At 39.3% G+C, this 18,731-nt stretch overlaps 1 protein-coding gene across 2 annotated transcripts in view; it reads left to right on the top strand.

Annotated features, from left to right (window-relative positions):
* Positions 1–18,731, top strand: part of LOC125630675 (V-type proton ATPase subunit S1) — a 100,341-nt gene that overhangs the window by 2,268 nt on the left and 79,342 nt on the right. Inside the window, exons 1-2 of one of the 2 annotated variants that reach the window (XM_075124456.1) lie at positions 2,148–2,247; positions 9,860–9,986. In XM_075124456.1, coding sequence (XP_074980557.1) covers positions 9,892–9,986 — 95 coding nt within the window. In that variant the 5' untranslated portion in view covers positions 2,148–2,247; positions 9,860–9,891. Of the gene's footprint in view, positions 1–2,147; positions 2,248–9,859; positions 9,987–18,731 lie in introns of those variants that run through there. The other variant, XM_048836915.2, reaches the window with a different exon arrangement.

Raw genomic sequence — 18,731 nt, 5'->3', positions numbered from 1 at the left:
GAATATACAAAATTTAACTTGCTAGCTAATTAATTCTCACAACACTTTACCAAAGAGGAAACTGAGGCAGAGGTACAGAGACTCTCAAGGACACACAGCAAGTCAATGATCCAACTGGGATTATCTCTCAGGATTTCTTGCCTTTCAATCCTCCCTGAATATTAACTCCTTTTTGCCTCATCTCCTTTTACTCCCTTCTCCCCAGACCTCTCTTGCTCAATGAAGTCCCTTGTTTCGGTACCCTGTGTCCTTTTTTCCAAACCCATCCCCACGTCTTTCTTTCATGTCTCCCTGAAGGCTGAGAAATCCTTCCCTGACCTCAAATGCCATGCCTCTTTCCTACCCTTCTCTAAATTCACTTCAGAGAGGTTTATGCTCTGAATAATTACTGTTTTCAAAATTTATTTAACAAACCTTTGTTACTTTCAAGACATGTGCACTAGCCTGCCATGTGAGTGCATAATCATAGTCCTCTTCCTTGCCCTTTCACTGTCCTACCTCTTCTTATATTACCTGTTCTTTCTATTTATTCTCTGCCCAGTTGGTAAGATGCTCAGGGTAGGGAATCTTACCCATTTTGTAAAGGGTTTTCCACACTTCTGAGGTTACTTAAGTAATTAATGATAGCCCTGTGCTTATTACTTCTGATTATAGAGATGGAATAACACAAGCCTGATAACCATGAAAAATCACCCTTCCCATGTGGCAAGGTCAGCCGGCTTGGCAGTGGCATTATCAACACTTCCTCCAGAGAGGGTTGTCTGTAGGTTTAGGAATCCACATGTGAGGAGAAGATGTGGATTACATGAGCAGGCTGAAGTTGGAGGGGATGTATATCAATCCCCCCCACACACTGCACCTAGATCTCCAGGGCGGTCCTTTGGGACATTATCAGCTTGAATTTCAACCTTAAAAGAGTTGGTAAACAAGGAAGAAAAGTGTGCTCTTCCTGAGGTCATCACAGCATCAGACAGTTGATGCTCGTATTTCCCTGAGCTGGTCCCAAGGAAAGTGGAGACAAACACACCACAGACCAGCCAGTTGACTAGAGGACAATGCCCACCAGTGTGATGGTACCTCAGCTGAAAAATGTGTAGTTCACCAAACTGCAATCCCTGACTGACTCTAAAGCTCTACAGACCCAGCAAGGAGAAGAGCAGTTCCTTTTTCTTTTCCTGAATAACTTTTCTTTGTTGGGTTTCTTTAACAGAACACCTGGGCACAGATGCCTATCAGGAGAGACTTGTCCTAGCTTTGTGGGGCCAAAAATAGCACATGTGTATAAGCCCATAATACACGTTATGATTGGGCATCAATTAACCAAGGTTCCAAGCAAATTTTACCACAGATCACTAAAAGTTCTCCTAGATATGTAAAAATTCCAGCCTTAACTGGAATTCCAGCCATTCTTTCTACAAGGAAAAGCATAAACTGATAATAATTCTATTACTATGCAGCTTACTTAAGTAAACTATTCAGTAATTTGTATTTAGTAGTTTTGTGATTGTGCTCATGTAATAATTTGATCAATCGTGGATCTCAAATGTTTGTTAATCAATTTTAATTCATACTATTAACTCCTTGAATTGATTAATTTGGTTTACATTGTAAGTTCAATTGGATTCTTATATTATTTAGTACTTTAGGGAAGTAATTGGTTTTAGTTGTTTATGCTCTTAAAAGCCATAAAAACACACAATTGTTTTTCTCAAATCAAATAATGATGAGGTAAAAATAACCTTAATTAAAGGGACTTTGATTAAACATTAACAAATCATTTCACTCAGATCTTGGAAACCCAAGATGCCTGTGTTAGTCACTTGAAGAGAAATATTTTAAAGGTGTGCAGGTGTGTTTTAGAATAGACATGTTTTTGACCCATCTCTCTAAAATAGAAAGGTTCATAAAGAATTAACAAGCTGAAAGAGGGAAAAGGAAGTTCCCTTCTGATCACTGTGCTCCCAGGCTGACAGTGAGTGGTGAAGTTTCCTGTTGAAAGAATAGAAAAATGCAGTCAGGCATACTATTTAAATAAGCTAGACACAGAAGTGTGGAGTAGAGGATTCACTAGGAGTTTTGGTAAAGCTACAAGATAAAAAGCTTTACACTTTCAGTTTTGCCTTCATCTGAAACAAAGCTTTCATGGGTTACAGAGAGGCCAAACTATCTTCCCCTTTTCAGTGAGGAAAATCTGCTTCCTGCACATGGAAGAAAACTGCTAGTCACCACATCTGGAAATATCAAATAGTGAGTGTTAAGTTTCTTTAATTTATACTTCTACTTAGGGTTTTCACCCACATTGTGACAGGGTTTATTAACTCCTGTCCCTAACCATGAGGCAGCCAACTCATTTGAAACATTGAGCAGATATAAACTTACTTCCTTTACAGGCCATTTAGAATCATAGGACTGGAAGAGACCTCAAGAGGTCATCTAGTCCAGTCCCCTGCACTCATGGCAGAACTAAGTATTATCTAGAACATCCCTGACATGTGTTTATCTAACCTGCTCTTAAAAATCTCCAATGATGGAGATTCCACAATCTCCCTAGGCAATTTATTCCAGTGCTTAACCACCCTAACAGTTAGGAAATTTTTCCTAGCTGTCCAACCTAAACCACCCATGCTGCAATTTAAGCCCATTGCTTCTTGTCCTATCCTCAGAGGTTACGGAAAACATTTTTTCTTCCTCATCCTTGTAACAACCTTTTATGTACTTGGAAACTGTTATGTCTATTCTCAGTCTTCTCTTTGCCAAACTAAACAAATTCAATTTTTTCAATTTTTCCTCACAGGTCATGTTTCTAGACTTTTAATAATTTTGGTTGTCCTTCTCTGCATTTTCACCCATTTGTCTACATCTTTCCTGAAATGTGGCACCCAGAACTGGACACAATACTCCAGTTGAGGCCAAATCAGCATGGAGTAGAGCAGAAGAGTTACTTCTCGTGTCTTGCTTACAACATTCCTGCTAATACATCCCAGAATGATGTTTCCTTTTTTTTTTTTTTGCACAATACTGTTACACTGTTGACTCATATCCAACTTGTGATCCACTATCACTTCCAGATCTCTTTCTGCAATACTCCTTCCTAGGCAGTCATTTCCCATTTTGTATGTGTGCAACTGATTGTTCCTTCCTAAGTGTAGTACTTTGCATTTGTCCTTATTGACTTTTATCTTATTTACTTTAGACCATTTCTCCAGATCATTTTGAATTTCAGTCCTATCCTCCAAAGCACTTGGAGTCCTATCCTCCACCTCTCCCAGCTTGGTATCATGTGCAAACTTTATAAATGAACTCTGTGTCATTATCTAAATCATTGATAAAGATATTGAACAGAATCGGACCCAGAACTAATCCCAACCAGACCCCCACTTGATGTGTCCTTCCAGCTTGACTGTGAACCACTATGACTACTCTCTGGAAACGCTTTTCCAACCAGTTATGCACCCACCTTATAGTAGCTCCATCTAAGTTTTATTGCCCTAATTTGTTTATGAGAAGATCATGCGAGACAGTATCGAAAGCTTTACTAAGGTCAAGATATACCATGTCTACCTCTTCCCCTGTATACACGGGGCTTGTTACCCTGTCAAAGAAAGCTATTAAGTTGGTTTGACACCATTTTTTCTTGACAAATCTATGCTGACTGTTACTTATCACCTTTTTATCTTCCAAGTGTTGGCATATTGATTCCTTAGTTATTTGCTCCACTATCTTTGCCATCTAAATTGCCATCTATCTAGACAGACAGTCGTTTGATCAATCAAAATGGGAAAGACAAGATGTCAATCAGTTGAAAGAGACCCTCAGCCAGCTCAGTGAGGACCTGGTGACAGGCACAATATTGCAAGAAGATGCTTCCTCGTATATTGCCTGTGATTCCATCCTGGAAAGAGATGATAAACTTTGAAAGGGAAAAAGTTAAAGGTTTGTGTGGTGGGGTAGAGGGACACCGCCCACTGCGGGATGAGGGCACTCCCTCCCTCAAGCCACCCTCTGCCTTTAGGAAGTGAGGCCTAAAGGCTTAAGTCCATCAAGTGGCTTTTAGCTGTGCAGCCTAGTGGCCAGATTCAATAGCATACCCTGGCTCTTAGGGCAGTGAGGCCTAACAGCCAGAAAAGGGGTGGGCTACCACCTGGGGATGGCATGGTGGCCAGAGTAGGGGTACCCAGGCCCTCCCTAATCCACTGGGTCCCACCCCAGGGCTCTGGCAGCAGCGAGTGTGGTTGTCAGTGGGGATCCGACCACAACACGCCAACTATTCTGGGACTATGGCTAGTCCCTCCCCTGGGCTGGACTCCTGCATTCATGGAATGAGTGACTTTGGGGCTCCTGGGTTCCTCTGCCTGGGCTGGTCCCCCTGGCTCTGAAGTCCTTGGGGTACTCGCAGGCAGTGGGGCATCTGCCAGGGTCTCAGGGTCTCTAGGTTCTGCTTTCAGGGGCTGCTGCAGCTCCAAGGCAGGTGCCTGTAAGAGACATCCTTCCTCTTCAGTGGCTAGCCTGGATTGAGCTGGGCTGCTTTCTTTTATACTGGTGCTACACCTCGAGCATGCCCAGTAGGGATGTGGGGGCATGATTTCCTCAGCCCAGAGTGAGGAGTTAACACTTCCCTGTCCAGTGCAGAGTGAGTGCACCCCATCACGGTTTGGAGCAAGACTTAGACAGATGATGGCTAGAAATTGATAAAGTGGCTGAGGATTTCAGAGGGATAGAAAAATTGCGGAATAGAAGGGTGAAGGAAGAGAATGAGTTGTTGGTAGAGAAGGATACTCTTAAATGGAGGTTAAAAGGAGCTCTGGCAGCTCCAGGAGTCCAAGATGCCCAAGATGTTTGTGAGATGAATGTAACCCTTACATTGGATGCGTACACCTTACCTCAGAGCCCAGATAAAAAAGAAATGTTCAAGAAAGCAAAACAGATTGATAAATTTGTCTCCCTCGAGAAAACATATAGGTTTAACACACATATGGTCAAAACTTCCCTATCTGCTTTAGAAGGAGTTTCCGAAAATAAGATGAGATTTCTAAGGAGGACTTTAACCATGAACCCCAGGGTCTGCCGCAATTGCTTCCAGCCCACAGGTGCTTATTTTGACATGGGAAGGGGCTCAGAGTCTGGATGGCATGTGGGGGCCTTTGTTCCCCTCCCTCCCTCCCTCCCACCAGAGGCCGTCCACAAGAGCGGGTCAGTCCTCTTCAGCACCTGGGGCTCAGCAAGGTGGACCTTTCTCTCCAGACAGGGCTTCTTTGGTAGTAATACCCCTCACCGCACCATCAAGCACCACAGCTCAATCCACTTCCAAAGGGAAAAGCTCCAATTTTCCTCCCACATGGTTAAGTGGGTGATCAGTTAACTTGGCAAGGAGTCTATGCTTTCTGACTCTCCCTCTTTGCAACAGAAGGCTGTGTGCTCTTACAGAGATTTACCTCTTCATTACCCTCCAATTACATCTCAGAGGATGAGGAACAAAGAGTCTCCAAGTAACCTTTTTCCCTGCCTCCCACAGGCTCAGTACCAATTAAGGAAACACGCATTCCCAGCTTGTGCCAAAAGGTAGTTGTAAATACAATGATAAAATAGGAATACAGATTAAATAGTTGATGGTAGCAAAGTTATTGGTAACCAACATTTGGTACCCAGCAGACACTTTCTTCAAAGGGAAATACAGTAACAGCTGGGATAAGAATGCAATCTCTTACTCATTTTTTAAAAACAAAGCCCAGAATAAACACATCTGCTTTCATTATCCCAGGTTGCTGATGGATCTCTTAATATGCAGTGCCACCATTGATATGTCAGCTTCTGAATCTCTTTCTTGGGTCACATTCACACATAATTGATGACCGTCTTTTTTTCCCTGTCTATAGACATTCCGTTCACAAATGTTAGCTTATCATACCCATAAATTGTCCTTCTTTACAAAAGACATCCCTCTCTTCCTAACGTAGGGTCCTAAATTTAACTTCAACCCACACAAATCTGGCATTCACACTTTTTCTGTTCAGAATTATTTACATCAGGAATGGAGAATTATAAAATAGATGGGTTTTTTTTTAAAAGAAGGATTTAGATGCAAAAGAAATTAAGCCCACATGACTTCAGTCTACCTTGATTACTATTTTTGTTGTGTCCTCCATTTGAGCCTAGGTTGAGACAGGTGGGTTGAGATAGGTGGGTTACAGACTCTGCACAGGATTGAAAAAGAAAACGTATAAATCTGGGGAAATGGGTGGGGGTGGATCCATGAGTAGAAATTAAATATGGTCTTGGGAAATGAGCCTTTATATTCTTTTCAAGTAATAAACAAATTGTAGCTAGAGAGCTGACGAGGGTAACATTTTGTCCTCTTTCTTCATTATATAAAACTGTAATAACACTTAAAAACAGATTAGTCTGAGTCACAAAATTTGGAATTCGTGCTGAATTTCAAACACCCCAATGTTCAGAGGTGTCTAAATATGGGGTTTAGTTTATATGCAAATCAGGAAGTATCCAGGGAAAATATAGCTGTAAAATATACATTTTCTTATTAGATAGCATCAATCTAGACATTTAGGCTCCTATCTGTGCACCTTATAGCCAGATAAGTGAACCCATGAGCAATCCTCACATTCTAGTTCAGTCTTAGTAAGTCATCTTTTGTGCAAACTCTCTCGCCCCAGTTTCTGTTGGGGAAATCCCCTATGATTCCCTCCATTGTACTAGTTTCTCCTTTCCTTTTATGACCCACCCAGATCAGAAATGTTTTAGGCAGCAAGCCTAAGTGCCTTTACACCTTATCTCAATGATTTCTTCTCTCTCTTCTGTTTGGCGTAAGGACTCATCACAGAAACTGCACAGAAACTGTGACTTGTAGGTTAAGATGGGAATTCAACCCATTATTTGTTTACATTTATTATTGTTCTGCCTCGCTTGCAAAAGTCCAGCCCTTTTCAGATTGCAGAGTGCTGCTCTGATGTGGAGCTAGCTTTTGATACACAGATAAAAAGGGGTCTAGGTACATGACATTTTCTTTTATTTTTTTTCCTGTTATGCAGTTTTGCAAAGAGTTTGTTGCCTACACAGTGAAAACCAATGGTGTCACATCTGAACATGAGCTCCCAATCCAAGAAGGAATGGGTGTGATAGAATCCAAGAAGCTTCAATGTAATAATATGCTGACTGTTCCTCCTGGACTGACCCTTCAGGACATTCTGCACGTATTGCTAAAATTGAAAGAATTCTGCCTATTCTTCTTGCATTTCACCTGCAACAATAAGGGACTCTAAGTAGGTCCCAAAGATAACATCCTGAACTCTTACTAATAACATTTTGTACCCTTAACATCACTCCATCATGTATTCTCTGATTATAAGTCTTTCTGCCTTTCTTCTTGTGCTCTAGCTGCAGAATAGGTGTAATCTAGGCCATTTTTTTTTAGATTTCAGTAACTTTTTGAGCAGTAGGCACATGCATGCACAATCCAGGAACATTCTAGACCTGCCGTGGGCAAATCAAAGTCATAGCTATGTAGGCCAATGAAGAGTGCTTGAGAGCTGAGTGGTTTGTTTGTTTGTTTGTTTGTTTGTTTGTCTGAAAAATAGTGTTTTAATTAAAAAAAGCATTTTTCAGGTCCCTAATCCTATTCATCAAATTCATGTTGAATGAGGCAAAAGGTTTCAGTTGGGGAGGAGAGGGGGAAATCTTTTCAAAAAATCAAAACATTTCATTGCAACAGTTTTGTTCATAAAAAGTCACAATATTTTGTTTCAACTTTCAGAATAGCATTTCAAGTTGACATCTGGCTAATTAAAAAAAGAGTGAAAAACATTCAAAATGTCCGAATCAATACAAAAAGTTAAAAAAATTGTTTTCAGTTGACTCAAAACATTGAATTGCCTTGAAAGGAGATTTTTTCAAGTTTTTGTTTCAAGAAAAATAGATTGTGGTTCAAATCAAACTGGAATATTTTCAGATATTTCAGTTTGGCCCAATGAACCGAAAAATACATTATTTGCTCAGCCTAGTCATAACCAGCAAGAGGTTGTCCATTCCTAGAGACGACTGAGTACTTCGCTTGCTCTGACTCAGCTTCTTGAGCTTGTACTAAATTCTTCTCTGGAGGCTCCAGTTCTTCCCTCTCTCCCATTTAGTCTTGCATTGGCTCACTTGCTCTGTCTTACACTGACCTGCACTGTTCTGTTGTTATAATTCACAGCCAACCCAGCACGTCAGGAAATGGAAGGTGGTAAAAGCTGCCTGGGCCCGGGGTGGGGGTGGGGGCTGATAAAGGCATAAAAGACCAAAGTAAGAAGGCGTAAAGTGTAAGAAAAGAGGAAGATTGCTGTTTTTTTAAATGTAGCTTTCCTCTTGTATCACAGCTGAGTTTACATTAGCATATGAACAAATTGCCTTACATTATACATAAACTGTGCAACAATAAACAGTACACTAAATCGAGTGAGTCACATGAATTCAAGACACCGGGGCTTACCTTTAGAGCTCTGTACAACTTCAGCTCACATTCTGACTGACCTTTATTCACTTCACTTCACTCAAGTTTCCCTTCCTCTTCCCAATAGTTTGCCCCAGAATCACTCTCCCACCTTCTTTGTGCTGTTTCTTATGCTTGGGGCCTATTACTCCTCCTGCTTCTCTCTCCCTCCAACCTGCCATTCAACCCTCTTCTTCTTGGAAGCCTTTCATCAATAATCCACCAAATCCAGAATTTCAAATTGTTAAAGTGAATATTAAATGAATGTTTAAACCACCAAAATAACCCAGAATGAGCTTTCACAACTACTCAGCCCCATGATCTGCTCTGCATGGCAAAAATTGCCCTCCTCCCTCCTTCTTGCATTTACCGATAACTTGTCCCCTGCCCTTTCCCCATTGCTGCTCTCCATGGTCTGTTGTCTTTTTCTGTTGGGTCCTTGACATAATTGCATTCATAACCTGCTAAAGGCTGGGACTACATCTTTTATTCTGATTGGAAAGTCCCATGCATGCCTATAGTGCACATGATACGACCTAACAAGGTGACTCTCAAATGCAGAAGCATGACTTGGCTGCAGCTCTGTCACTGAAGGGGGCAGGGCAGCATTTAAAAAAGAAAGAAACCAGAGGCTTGTGATGATGGGTAAAAGAAATTCCTATAACCATTCTAATCTTCTATTTGGTTTTTAAGGTATTTAAGTCACACCAGGTTTGAGAACATTGTAATTTCGTTTGACTTTTGCGATTCTTGATTTATGGGTCAGCATCTTCCCCAGTAAAGGATAATTAAACAATTCCACATTTTAGTTAAGTTCCAATCTCATCACTCTCTTACTCTCTTTTTCCTTGCTGGTAGCTGCAATGTCCACATATACTGTAGCTTTCAAACCTGCCAACACCCATGTGTGACACCAACTTCTACAATCAGTGTAAAGCTTTCGGACATGGTAATAAATAGTAGAGGGAAAACAATGGAAATATATGGGATTCTTTTTCTTCAACATGAAGAACGTTTTCTATAAACTCCATTTCAGGGTTTAATAATTCAGTTGTCAATAAATTACAGTAATAGTGAGTGAGAAGTCAGTGGGGTCTGGAATAAATTTGAGCCTCATGAGCACTGTACTGGGGAACGATCGGTTAAGAGGTCTGTGTATGAATTCAAGGTATATACACTTCATGGGCCTTTTGCACTGCCTCACTGAAAGTTATTCAAAAATTCTAGCACTGTTGTTTGACTTAATGAAATGGATGTTTTGAATGTTTATATTGTTGACATAAAACAGCCCCAACCAGTTTCCTAGTTGTATCCAGATACTGCAGATTAAACTGGGAAATCCAGCTTCCTTCATCTTATGTTCAGTTTTTTACTTTGCAGCTAGTCAGTCATATACTAACCCAAGTGGGATCATGGCCCTAGTCTGGCTGTTCTACTCCCTCGCTGTGCTGCTCCAATTGGCTCTGTCTGTGGACCATGTACCTATGCTGCTCTGGTCAACTCACAGGTGAGAAATTAAAGCAGTCTTTATGCAGTTGCTGTACCAGAACAAATTGTGTGTGTGTGATCATATGATCATGTCTGCTCTGCCTTTCCTGAGACCTTGATCCAATCTACAATATATGAGACACTATGGTCTATAATACTTAGTCCTGTGTTGAGTGCAGAGGACTGGACTAGAAGACATCTTGAGGTTCCCTCCAGTCCTATGATTCTATATAATTAAAGTAGGGCATGGATCAGCATTCACGTTGCACTCCCTATCAGTACCCGGCCTGAACCAAGAAAGCTAATGATCCAACCAGTGGACCAAATTCAGTGATAAATCCTGGTCATGTGCCAACAGAGGCATGTTTTGCATATGCTAAGAAGAAGATATAATTATAAGACTATATCATAATGCATACACACAAGGAGGTTGAATTAAGGTTATACCGGCAATCGTAATTCTGGTATTTCCTAACTTTTGAGTGCCTGATTTTGCACCTTAATGTTGTTTTTAATGTAGCTTTTTTTGCATGTAAAAGAACATATGTTACAGTGTGTATTATGTCAGATGGTTAGTAGAACTTGTGGCATCATATTGGTTTGGTTTTGAAAGTGCAGGGGAGATGCTTGAATGTGAAGGATTTGAATGTACTTAGGAGGTCACAAGACTTTTGAATCTAACATGTGAGACACTTCAAAGAAAGAATCCAAAAGGACTTGCAAGGTCACAGGCCACTTTTTAACCAGATCTAAGCAAGCATGAAGGAGGCTATTCTGGAGGACAAAGGTAACAATAGACCTGCTGTACCCTAGACAGACTTGCTGTCTTACCTTAGACCTGTATAAATCACTTAATCTCTTTGCTTTACTTCCTTTGTCTTGACTATTTAGATTGTAAATCCTGTGGGGGCAGAGACTTTTATTCTATGTACATATGTATGTATGATGCCTAGCAAAACAGGGCCCCTGAACTCAGTTGTGGCCTCTAGTCACTGTGATGTAAATAACAATAACCATCCATCTGACCATGCTTGAAATGTAATAAAGTTCATCCAAGTTATTTTCAAACTATTTCCTAATGACTCTCTTTGCCTTGCACTTATTAGCTTCATGACATCACTGATCTATGTAGTTGTCAGTGGTAGGGTCTGGAATCCTTGCAAGCAATTCAGCCCCCTTTTTTACAGCTGTGAGTTCTTAAAGTTAAACTCCTCTTGGAGACGGAGCAGGCCTTCCCCTGAGTACATTTCACCATCTTTGTGGTCTGTGAGAGAGTACCGGGCTGACTCAAGATGTGACAGCTTGAATAAGGGTCCTTTGCGGAAAGGTGTCTTGATTTTATTTGCATTTGCCTCTTAATTTACTTTCATTGTGAGAAAGGAGTAAGTTTATGCAGAAATAGTATACTATGTAAATTGCTTTTCAGTACAATGAATATGTAAAATGTGTAAAATGCCATTTCAAAATAGAGTTCTTTGATGCCCTTTCATTCTGTTAAATGTGATACTGTGGTGATGAAGTAGAGGGAGTACATTTGAACACAGATGTGTGTGAGTGTGTGAAATTTGTGCTGTGTCTCTCTCAAATGTGTTTTGGTCATTGTGTCTTTTATAACATCACTGATTATCACCACACTTGACAGTGCTATGCTAAGGCATCTGTGGAAATTACACCTTTGGTCCCTGGGGAGTAGAGGTGTAGGAAAAATGCAGATGTAACTACAGAGAACGAAATTAAATTAGTTAGCTTTGTGTTTCTTTTCTGAAGGAAAGTAAGAGACAAATCTTTAATTTCAGGAGCTTGTACTACATTGGAGGTAGTAGAAGTTGACTAATTTATGAATCTTTAAAATAGACACCTGGAAGAGATCTAAAATTGTGTACTGAAAAGAAAAGTAGATTTGGGCAATAGTTTCATTTTTTAAGACAAAAATGTTCCTAAATGACTGAATCCATGTCTTCTTTGTCCTGCTTTTTATTTCTTGTAAATACTGCATCTGTTGTTAATATAAACAAAGTTGTGCTGCTGTTGTGTTTAAACAAAAGTTATTGCAAGGTAGGGCGTGGTCAGAAAGCAAGAGTTCATAGTAGTAATGAAAAGAAACTTTTCACGAGCAAGCCGTTAGCAACTTGTTCCATACAGTTTATTCAGGATCAACAGCAAGAAAATCAGACAGGCAATGTGGTGAAATCAGCTTCATGTTTATATGCCTACAACTTTTTCAGGAGGAAGTGTACCTATATCCATGACCTTTTGCATTTTGAAAATGCAGTGTTTGGTGTGGGAGAAATTATTTTTTGGTGAATGCAAATGAAGTAAATAAAAGATGTATATTAGTTTAAAAATAAAGCAGAAGCAGCAGTAACTTTGGTTTGGTATACACTTGGCTCCAAATTCTACATGCAGTATTTTAAAAGAGGAACTTTCTAATAACGAAAGCTTTCCTGGATACCTCTGTCCATAATTCTGGTTTTAAACACTGCAGTTATAGCTCTTCTGCACAGCTTTGTTTGAAACTTAAACCAAGAGTAACAGGTTTTTTATTACTCTAAGCCCAAAGATATTAAAACTAAACCAAGGAAAGGGGCGCTCATTAACTGAATAAGAACCTACTGGTATATGACATGGTTTATAACATTTGGGACTGAACATATTTCAGTGTCCCTTTAAAATCAAATCTGTTCCAATTAACACAAATTATGCAATAGGTTTTATAATTAGTTCTATAGAATCTTGGTGGTTTCATCCTTTAGTTTCTGCAGGATTTTTCCATAAATTTTTGACCATGACAGGTCTATGAACACAATCCAGAAGAGATAAAAAAAGCAGATGTTTGGAATGTTAAATAAAACCCTTTCAATCTTCACTTGGTGTAAAAAAAAAAATCACATTTTAGGGAAGGAATGGTGGGCACAGAGCTGCTGGCTGTAAACATGGAGATGTAAAAAGCCATGCTAGTCATTTTCTGCTGTCTTGACACCTCTCCCTCCACCTCTAGAGTGAGTGAATATTCCATGTTAGGAAGTGGACTCATTCACAACCACTCTGCCAATTACAAGTTTGGAAAGAGTAATTAGGAATTTATCCTGGCTCCATATACTCTTTTATATGGTGAACTGACCTGCAGTAGCCAACTTTAAAATTGAATTTCTTTGTGTGTTACCTCTCTAGACTGTTCTTCTCTTCTGTGATAATCTTCCTTTGCAGCTCATTAGCTTTAAGTTTTGGCAGTGGGTAATTCTTTTTTTTTTTTTTGGGGGGGGGGGGTTAGTTTAATTTTAATTGTTCCTAAATTTTATCACCCAAAGTGCTCACTGGAAGTCTAGGGGATTTACCCCGCCTCTGCCACTGAGTAAACTCTGTTGAGGGCATGAGCCCTTAAAATGAGTGAGAGCCAAATTCTGCCCTGGGGCTAAACTTACAAAAATCAAATTATCTTCAATAGGAGCTGTACACAGCTATCTGAGAGTGGAATCTGACCCAAGTAAAAACTGCTATATATAATGGTGATGGCCATATTCTGCTCTCACTTACACCAGTGTAACTGACAGCAGAATTTGGTCTGTGTCCTTAACCAGCACACATTGGGAGGTAGAGATTAAGAGTTCAAATATTTTTTTTAAACTGGTAACTAACCATACTGATGCATCCAACTATTTCCAAATAAAAACATTAAAACAAATAAAATCTTAAAGAGAGTGTAGACAGTAGTTGAGTGAGTATGTTGAGTTGTGATCAGCATCCCTTCAAGTACCATTTGATAAGATCTACATTTAAAAGCATACTAGGGTTTAGTAGTGTGAAGTAAGCAAGATTAGGAGGCAGCAATGGCTGAGCTGTAAATTCATAACTGACACTGAATCTTTCTGTGCTCTTGAGGAAGTCACTTCTCTTTGGCTCAGTTTTCTTATCTGTAAAATGATGTCAGTGGGTCCATTTCTTACCCTCATTGAAATCAATGGCAAAATTATCCTTGCCTTCAACTGGAGCAGGATTGAGCCTAATAAAATTTATATGACCTGTTTCACATAGGTGTTATGAAAAATAGTTAATGTTTGTAAAGCACTAACAAGGTAAATGATAAATTATAAATAATTAGTAACACATTTCAAAATCTCTCTCATATTATATGGAAGCCTTTTAATGAAAGCTATTCTAATGTCAGGCACTATACACCGATCTGAGAAACCTGAAATTCCAAATGTACACAGCATGCAAAGTATAAAATGGATTTAACACCAATCCTTACTGTACTTCAATACACTAAAAATGGTCTCTTCTATAATGCATATAAACAATTTGACAACATCCTAGTATTTCTAACAGCAACCTTAAAGAAAGATGAGGTAGGAATAGCTTAGATGCTGCAGTGACATGGTTTTCACTAGAGAGTCCCAAAATTGTAAAGCCAAGTGCCTCTCTTCATAGGAATGTTCTTTGCTTACAATCAGTGAAAACATTTCACATTTTCCAATAACCACCCAGCATTATGCCAAGACCGGAGATGGCTCTTTGTACAGTGAATGCAGGTTATAAGTGACTTTGAGCAAGAGTTAAGCCCAAGCACTAAAATAATATTTTTTCTTATAGTTGTGAGAAGTTTAAAGGGAAACCTACTCTGACTTATAGGCATAGGGAAGTGATACCGTGAATACAAAGAAGTTGAGAAATCCCTTAGCTTCCTTGGGGATGTTTTTTCTCAGAAGAATCAAATATGCTCCACTGTAAGATGACATTTTGTATCAGGCCATTGTTGGGTTGCCACTCCAAATGTATTTCATCTATAAATGTATCCAGCTGCCATGGTGATATCGTACAATAAGATGCTTCAGTACCTTTTTTAAGTTCTGGTCCATTAGTCATTAATTTTCATTCTGCCTCTACCACTAGCACTGGTGACATGTAAACTTGATATCTAATGGTTGTATTTACAGGTTCCTAGTGAAATTTTATTAACTAGCTATGGTCTTGCTTAGTCCTGATCCACAGGGCAAAAGTATCATTGCTTGCCTAAATCTCCTGCTGATTGAAAAAGACAAATTAAAAATGATTTTATCTGTAAGTTACAAAGAGTATATAGGATCATAAGTCAGAGATGTAAAAGCCTTATTAAATCATAGTCTATCCTCCTCCCAGACCAAGATACAGGGTTTATTGAAATCTTTGCTTCCATTAAAAACACTGTCAGAATTTGAGCTGGCCCTAGAGAGAAGACAGATCAGATAACATCCTTGTATACCTCACTGTCCCACCACAGAACCAAACTGTACATTCAGGCTGTTCAGGATGTCTGTGGAGATAGTGGGAGGGCAAGCAAACTGCAGGCTTAGCACTCCTTCCTGTACCCATCCCCTGCAGGCTTGTGCTACACCTAGGGTGACCAGATGTCCTGATTTTATAGGGACAGTCCCAATTTTTGGATCTTTTTCTTATATAGGCTCCTATTACCACCCACCCTCATCCTGATTTTTCACATTTGCTGTCTGGTCACCCTAGCTACACCCTGGTGGTGGAAGCAGGGCATCTGAGTCTTATTCCCCACCTCTTCTTTAACCAGACAGTAAAATATGTAAACACACAGCTAACTGCAATTAAGAGATTTAAAATAAACAGGCAAATGATATGGTTAATGTGAATATTAAACAAATGTTCACATTAAGGTATGAATTAATATTACTCATTCAGCACCTGAAGTTGATGGCAGCCTCTCTGGTGGCTTCAGCGTGCCCTTAAACAGCTTTTAGTCTACTGGTGAAGTTTCCAGGGCCACCGTTTTTAAAGTCTCTATTTTTGTGGCAGTCCATGTACTCACAAACACACAGTAAGTGAAAATACATGTAATAAAATGAAGTAACGAGAGATAAGAACCAACCTATGTAGATTGTATTTCTGGCAATGATGCTTGCATTATTGAAGTACACTGTTCAGAATCTAAATCACCTTAGAAAAGGTGCCCCACCCACTCAAAAAGCCATCAAAGGATGAGTGCTTAAGAATGGTGAGCCTTTCCAAGACTCCCATATTTTAAAATGGGCTTATTAACGTCCCAACATCTTTGTATTGTTCCTATGTTGAGCTAAATAAAAAATAAACCCACAAATTTTTACCATACTGATTTAGAATCTAATTTAATTTAACAGACTCCAAGGAGAAACTGCAGAACTGGAATTAATTTGCAAACTGGACACCATCAAATTAGGCCTGAATAAAGACTGGGAATGGATGGGTCACTACAAAAATTAATTTCCCCCTGCTGATAGTCACACCTTCTTGTCAACTGTTTGAACTGGGCCACCTTGTTTACACTGGCCTCATTAGCACTACAAAAAGTGATTTCCACCCCTTTTTGTCAACTGTTGAGAATAGCCCATTTCCACCTTAATTGAATTGGCTTGTTAGCACTGCCTCCGCAACTCCCATCTTTTTATATGCTGTTTATTTGTACCTCCCTACTGTATGTTCCACTCCATGCATCTGATAAAGTGGGTTTTAGCCCACAAAAGCTTATGCCCAAATAAATTTGTTAGTCTCTAAGGTGCCACAAAGACTCCCTGTTAATATAATTCTGTTTTCTGTGTCATGTATTTTTCCAATTAATTGCAGATGTAAAAGCTCTGGAATAATCATGTGAATATTTATTTTGTACAATTTTGCCAATGCTGTCTGGGAAACTGATTTTAAACTACTGTTTGATTTGCTTGTTAAAACTTTTTGCTGTCCTTTCTCCCTGCCCTCAGACGTGCCATTTACTAATTTTGCATAAATTAATCTGTAATCAGTTTCCTTAATATTTTAATGCTGTATCTTGCTGATATAAATGTAAAAAAGTCAGAGGTTCAGGATTGAGCTGAGGCACTAAAACTCTATATGAATAATAATTGTGAATCCTTGGGGCTTTCCCTGCGGTTTTAAAAGTTTATATTTAAGGCTGATGCTGAGATCATGGGGTTTGCCGTCTCTCAAAATTCCAAGCATACCTCTGAAGCAATTTCTAAGCTCTTGGGCTTTCTGCACATTCATCAGTATGAATTTCAAAGCACAAATGAAGAGGCTTAACATGCTTATGAAAATATCAAATGGTAAGAGCTCCCAAACAATAAGAAGAAATGTATTGCCGCCACTGCAGGGTTTACCCCTAAGGTTTAAAAAGTGGCTCCACTAGTCTTTAATTTTAACATCCTTGAAGCCTTTTCCTGAAAGTGTCCCCAGCACCTACCACTTGCTGTAAGATTGAAAATCTACGGTAAACTAGATATTTTATAAAAAGAACAGGAGGACTTGTGGCACCTTAGAGACTAACCAATTTATTTGAGCATGAGCTTTCGTGATGAAGTGAGCTGTAGCTCACGAGGGCTCATGCTCAAATAAATTGGTTAGTCTCTAAGGAGCCACAAGTCCTCCTGTTCTTTTTGCGGATACAGACTAACACGGCTGTTCCTCTGAAACTAGATATTTTATCTTTCCAAACAGCTTTCATGTCAACTCAGGGTGCAAACTGAGACCCTGAGTCGACTCCTCACAAAACTCTGGGAAGCCTTGCAGAGAAATAGAGTTTGCTTTCGACTGGCAATCAACAGTGAACTATATTCTCAGCAGACTACTGTTTTTCCTGACTGCCAGTATCACAGCTGGTATCACATCTCCATTCTGCCCGAACACCCAAAGTATTTTCACCCATGAAAGGCTGTGACTCTGAAAGGATTCTCCTTGCAACAGTTCCTGATTAAAAAATCATGCTCTCACATTCACTTGTGGCTCAGATTACAATCAATAATAGCAGGCTGAATACGAAATTGTGCATCTGTTGTCCATTACAATGGAACTCATTTGATTCAAGCTAAGAACACTGACTTATCATGCTTTAGTGTTAAAGCACGTGACCAGAAGATGCAAGACTGAGGTTCTACTCCTGTTTTTCCAGAAAAAAAGAAAAGGAGTTCTTGTGGCACCTTAGAGACAAACAAATTTATTTGAGCGTAAGCTTGATGAAGTGAGCTGTAGCTCATGAAAGCTTATGCTCAAATAAATGTGTTTGTCTCTAAGGTGCCACAAGTCCTCCTTTTCTTTTTGCGAATACAGACTAACACGGCTGCTACTCTGAAACCTGTTTTTCCAGAGTTGCAGTATTACCTTAGACAAGTCATTTAGGGCCAGATTTTCCATAGAGTTTTGCACCCAAGTGGAACAATGTGAAGTATTGGACTATTAAAAGAGCAAGGTGTCATCATTACTTCTGTATTGAAAATATACTTTTGTAATATGTATAATATTTTACCAAATAGCTGCCTAAGTACCTACCTATGATACTTCTATAAAACAAATGGTTTCACTAAATATTATGATCTGGAGATAGGCAAATCTAGGATAATTTATCCAAACCCCCAGATCTTTGATAAAATATGAAAGTTCTAAGTTGTTCCTGGTTTTAGTTTTGCAATACCAGGTGACAATGTTTTAAAATATAGGCAGTCACCTATTTCTCTCTCTGCTATTAGAGCTGTGCAAATGTATTGTAAATGCTTTAATAGAGCGTTGCATGAAAACTTTTACCATTTTTATTTTGGATGATTTCATACTTCTGAAAAAGTAATTTTTTTCCTCCAAGAAGTTTCTGCAAAAGTGGTTGTTTCAATATTGAAGAACCTATGAGAAAACATATTTATGCATTATTATTGCAAATCCACCTTCACTTTAAAAGATCTTATCTCATAAGTGTTCATGTGATGCCAAAATATTAGTAACTTAGCATGAATTCTATCCACTG

The sequence above is a fragment of the Caretta caretta genome, chromosome 1 (genome assembly GCF_965140235.1).
Source record: "Caretta caretta isolate rCarCar2 chromosome 1, rCarCar1.hap1, whole genome shotgun sequence".
In the NCBI taxonomy this organism is placed as follows: domain Eukaryota; kingdom Metazoa; phylum Chordata; order Testudines; family Cheloniidae; genus Caretta; species Caretta caretta.
This window is presented reverse-complemented; position numbering and strand designations above follow the sequence as displayed.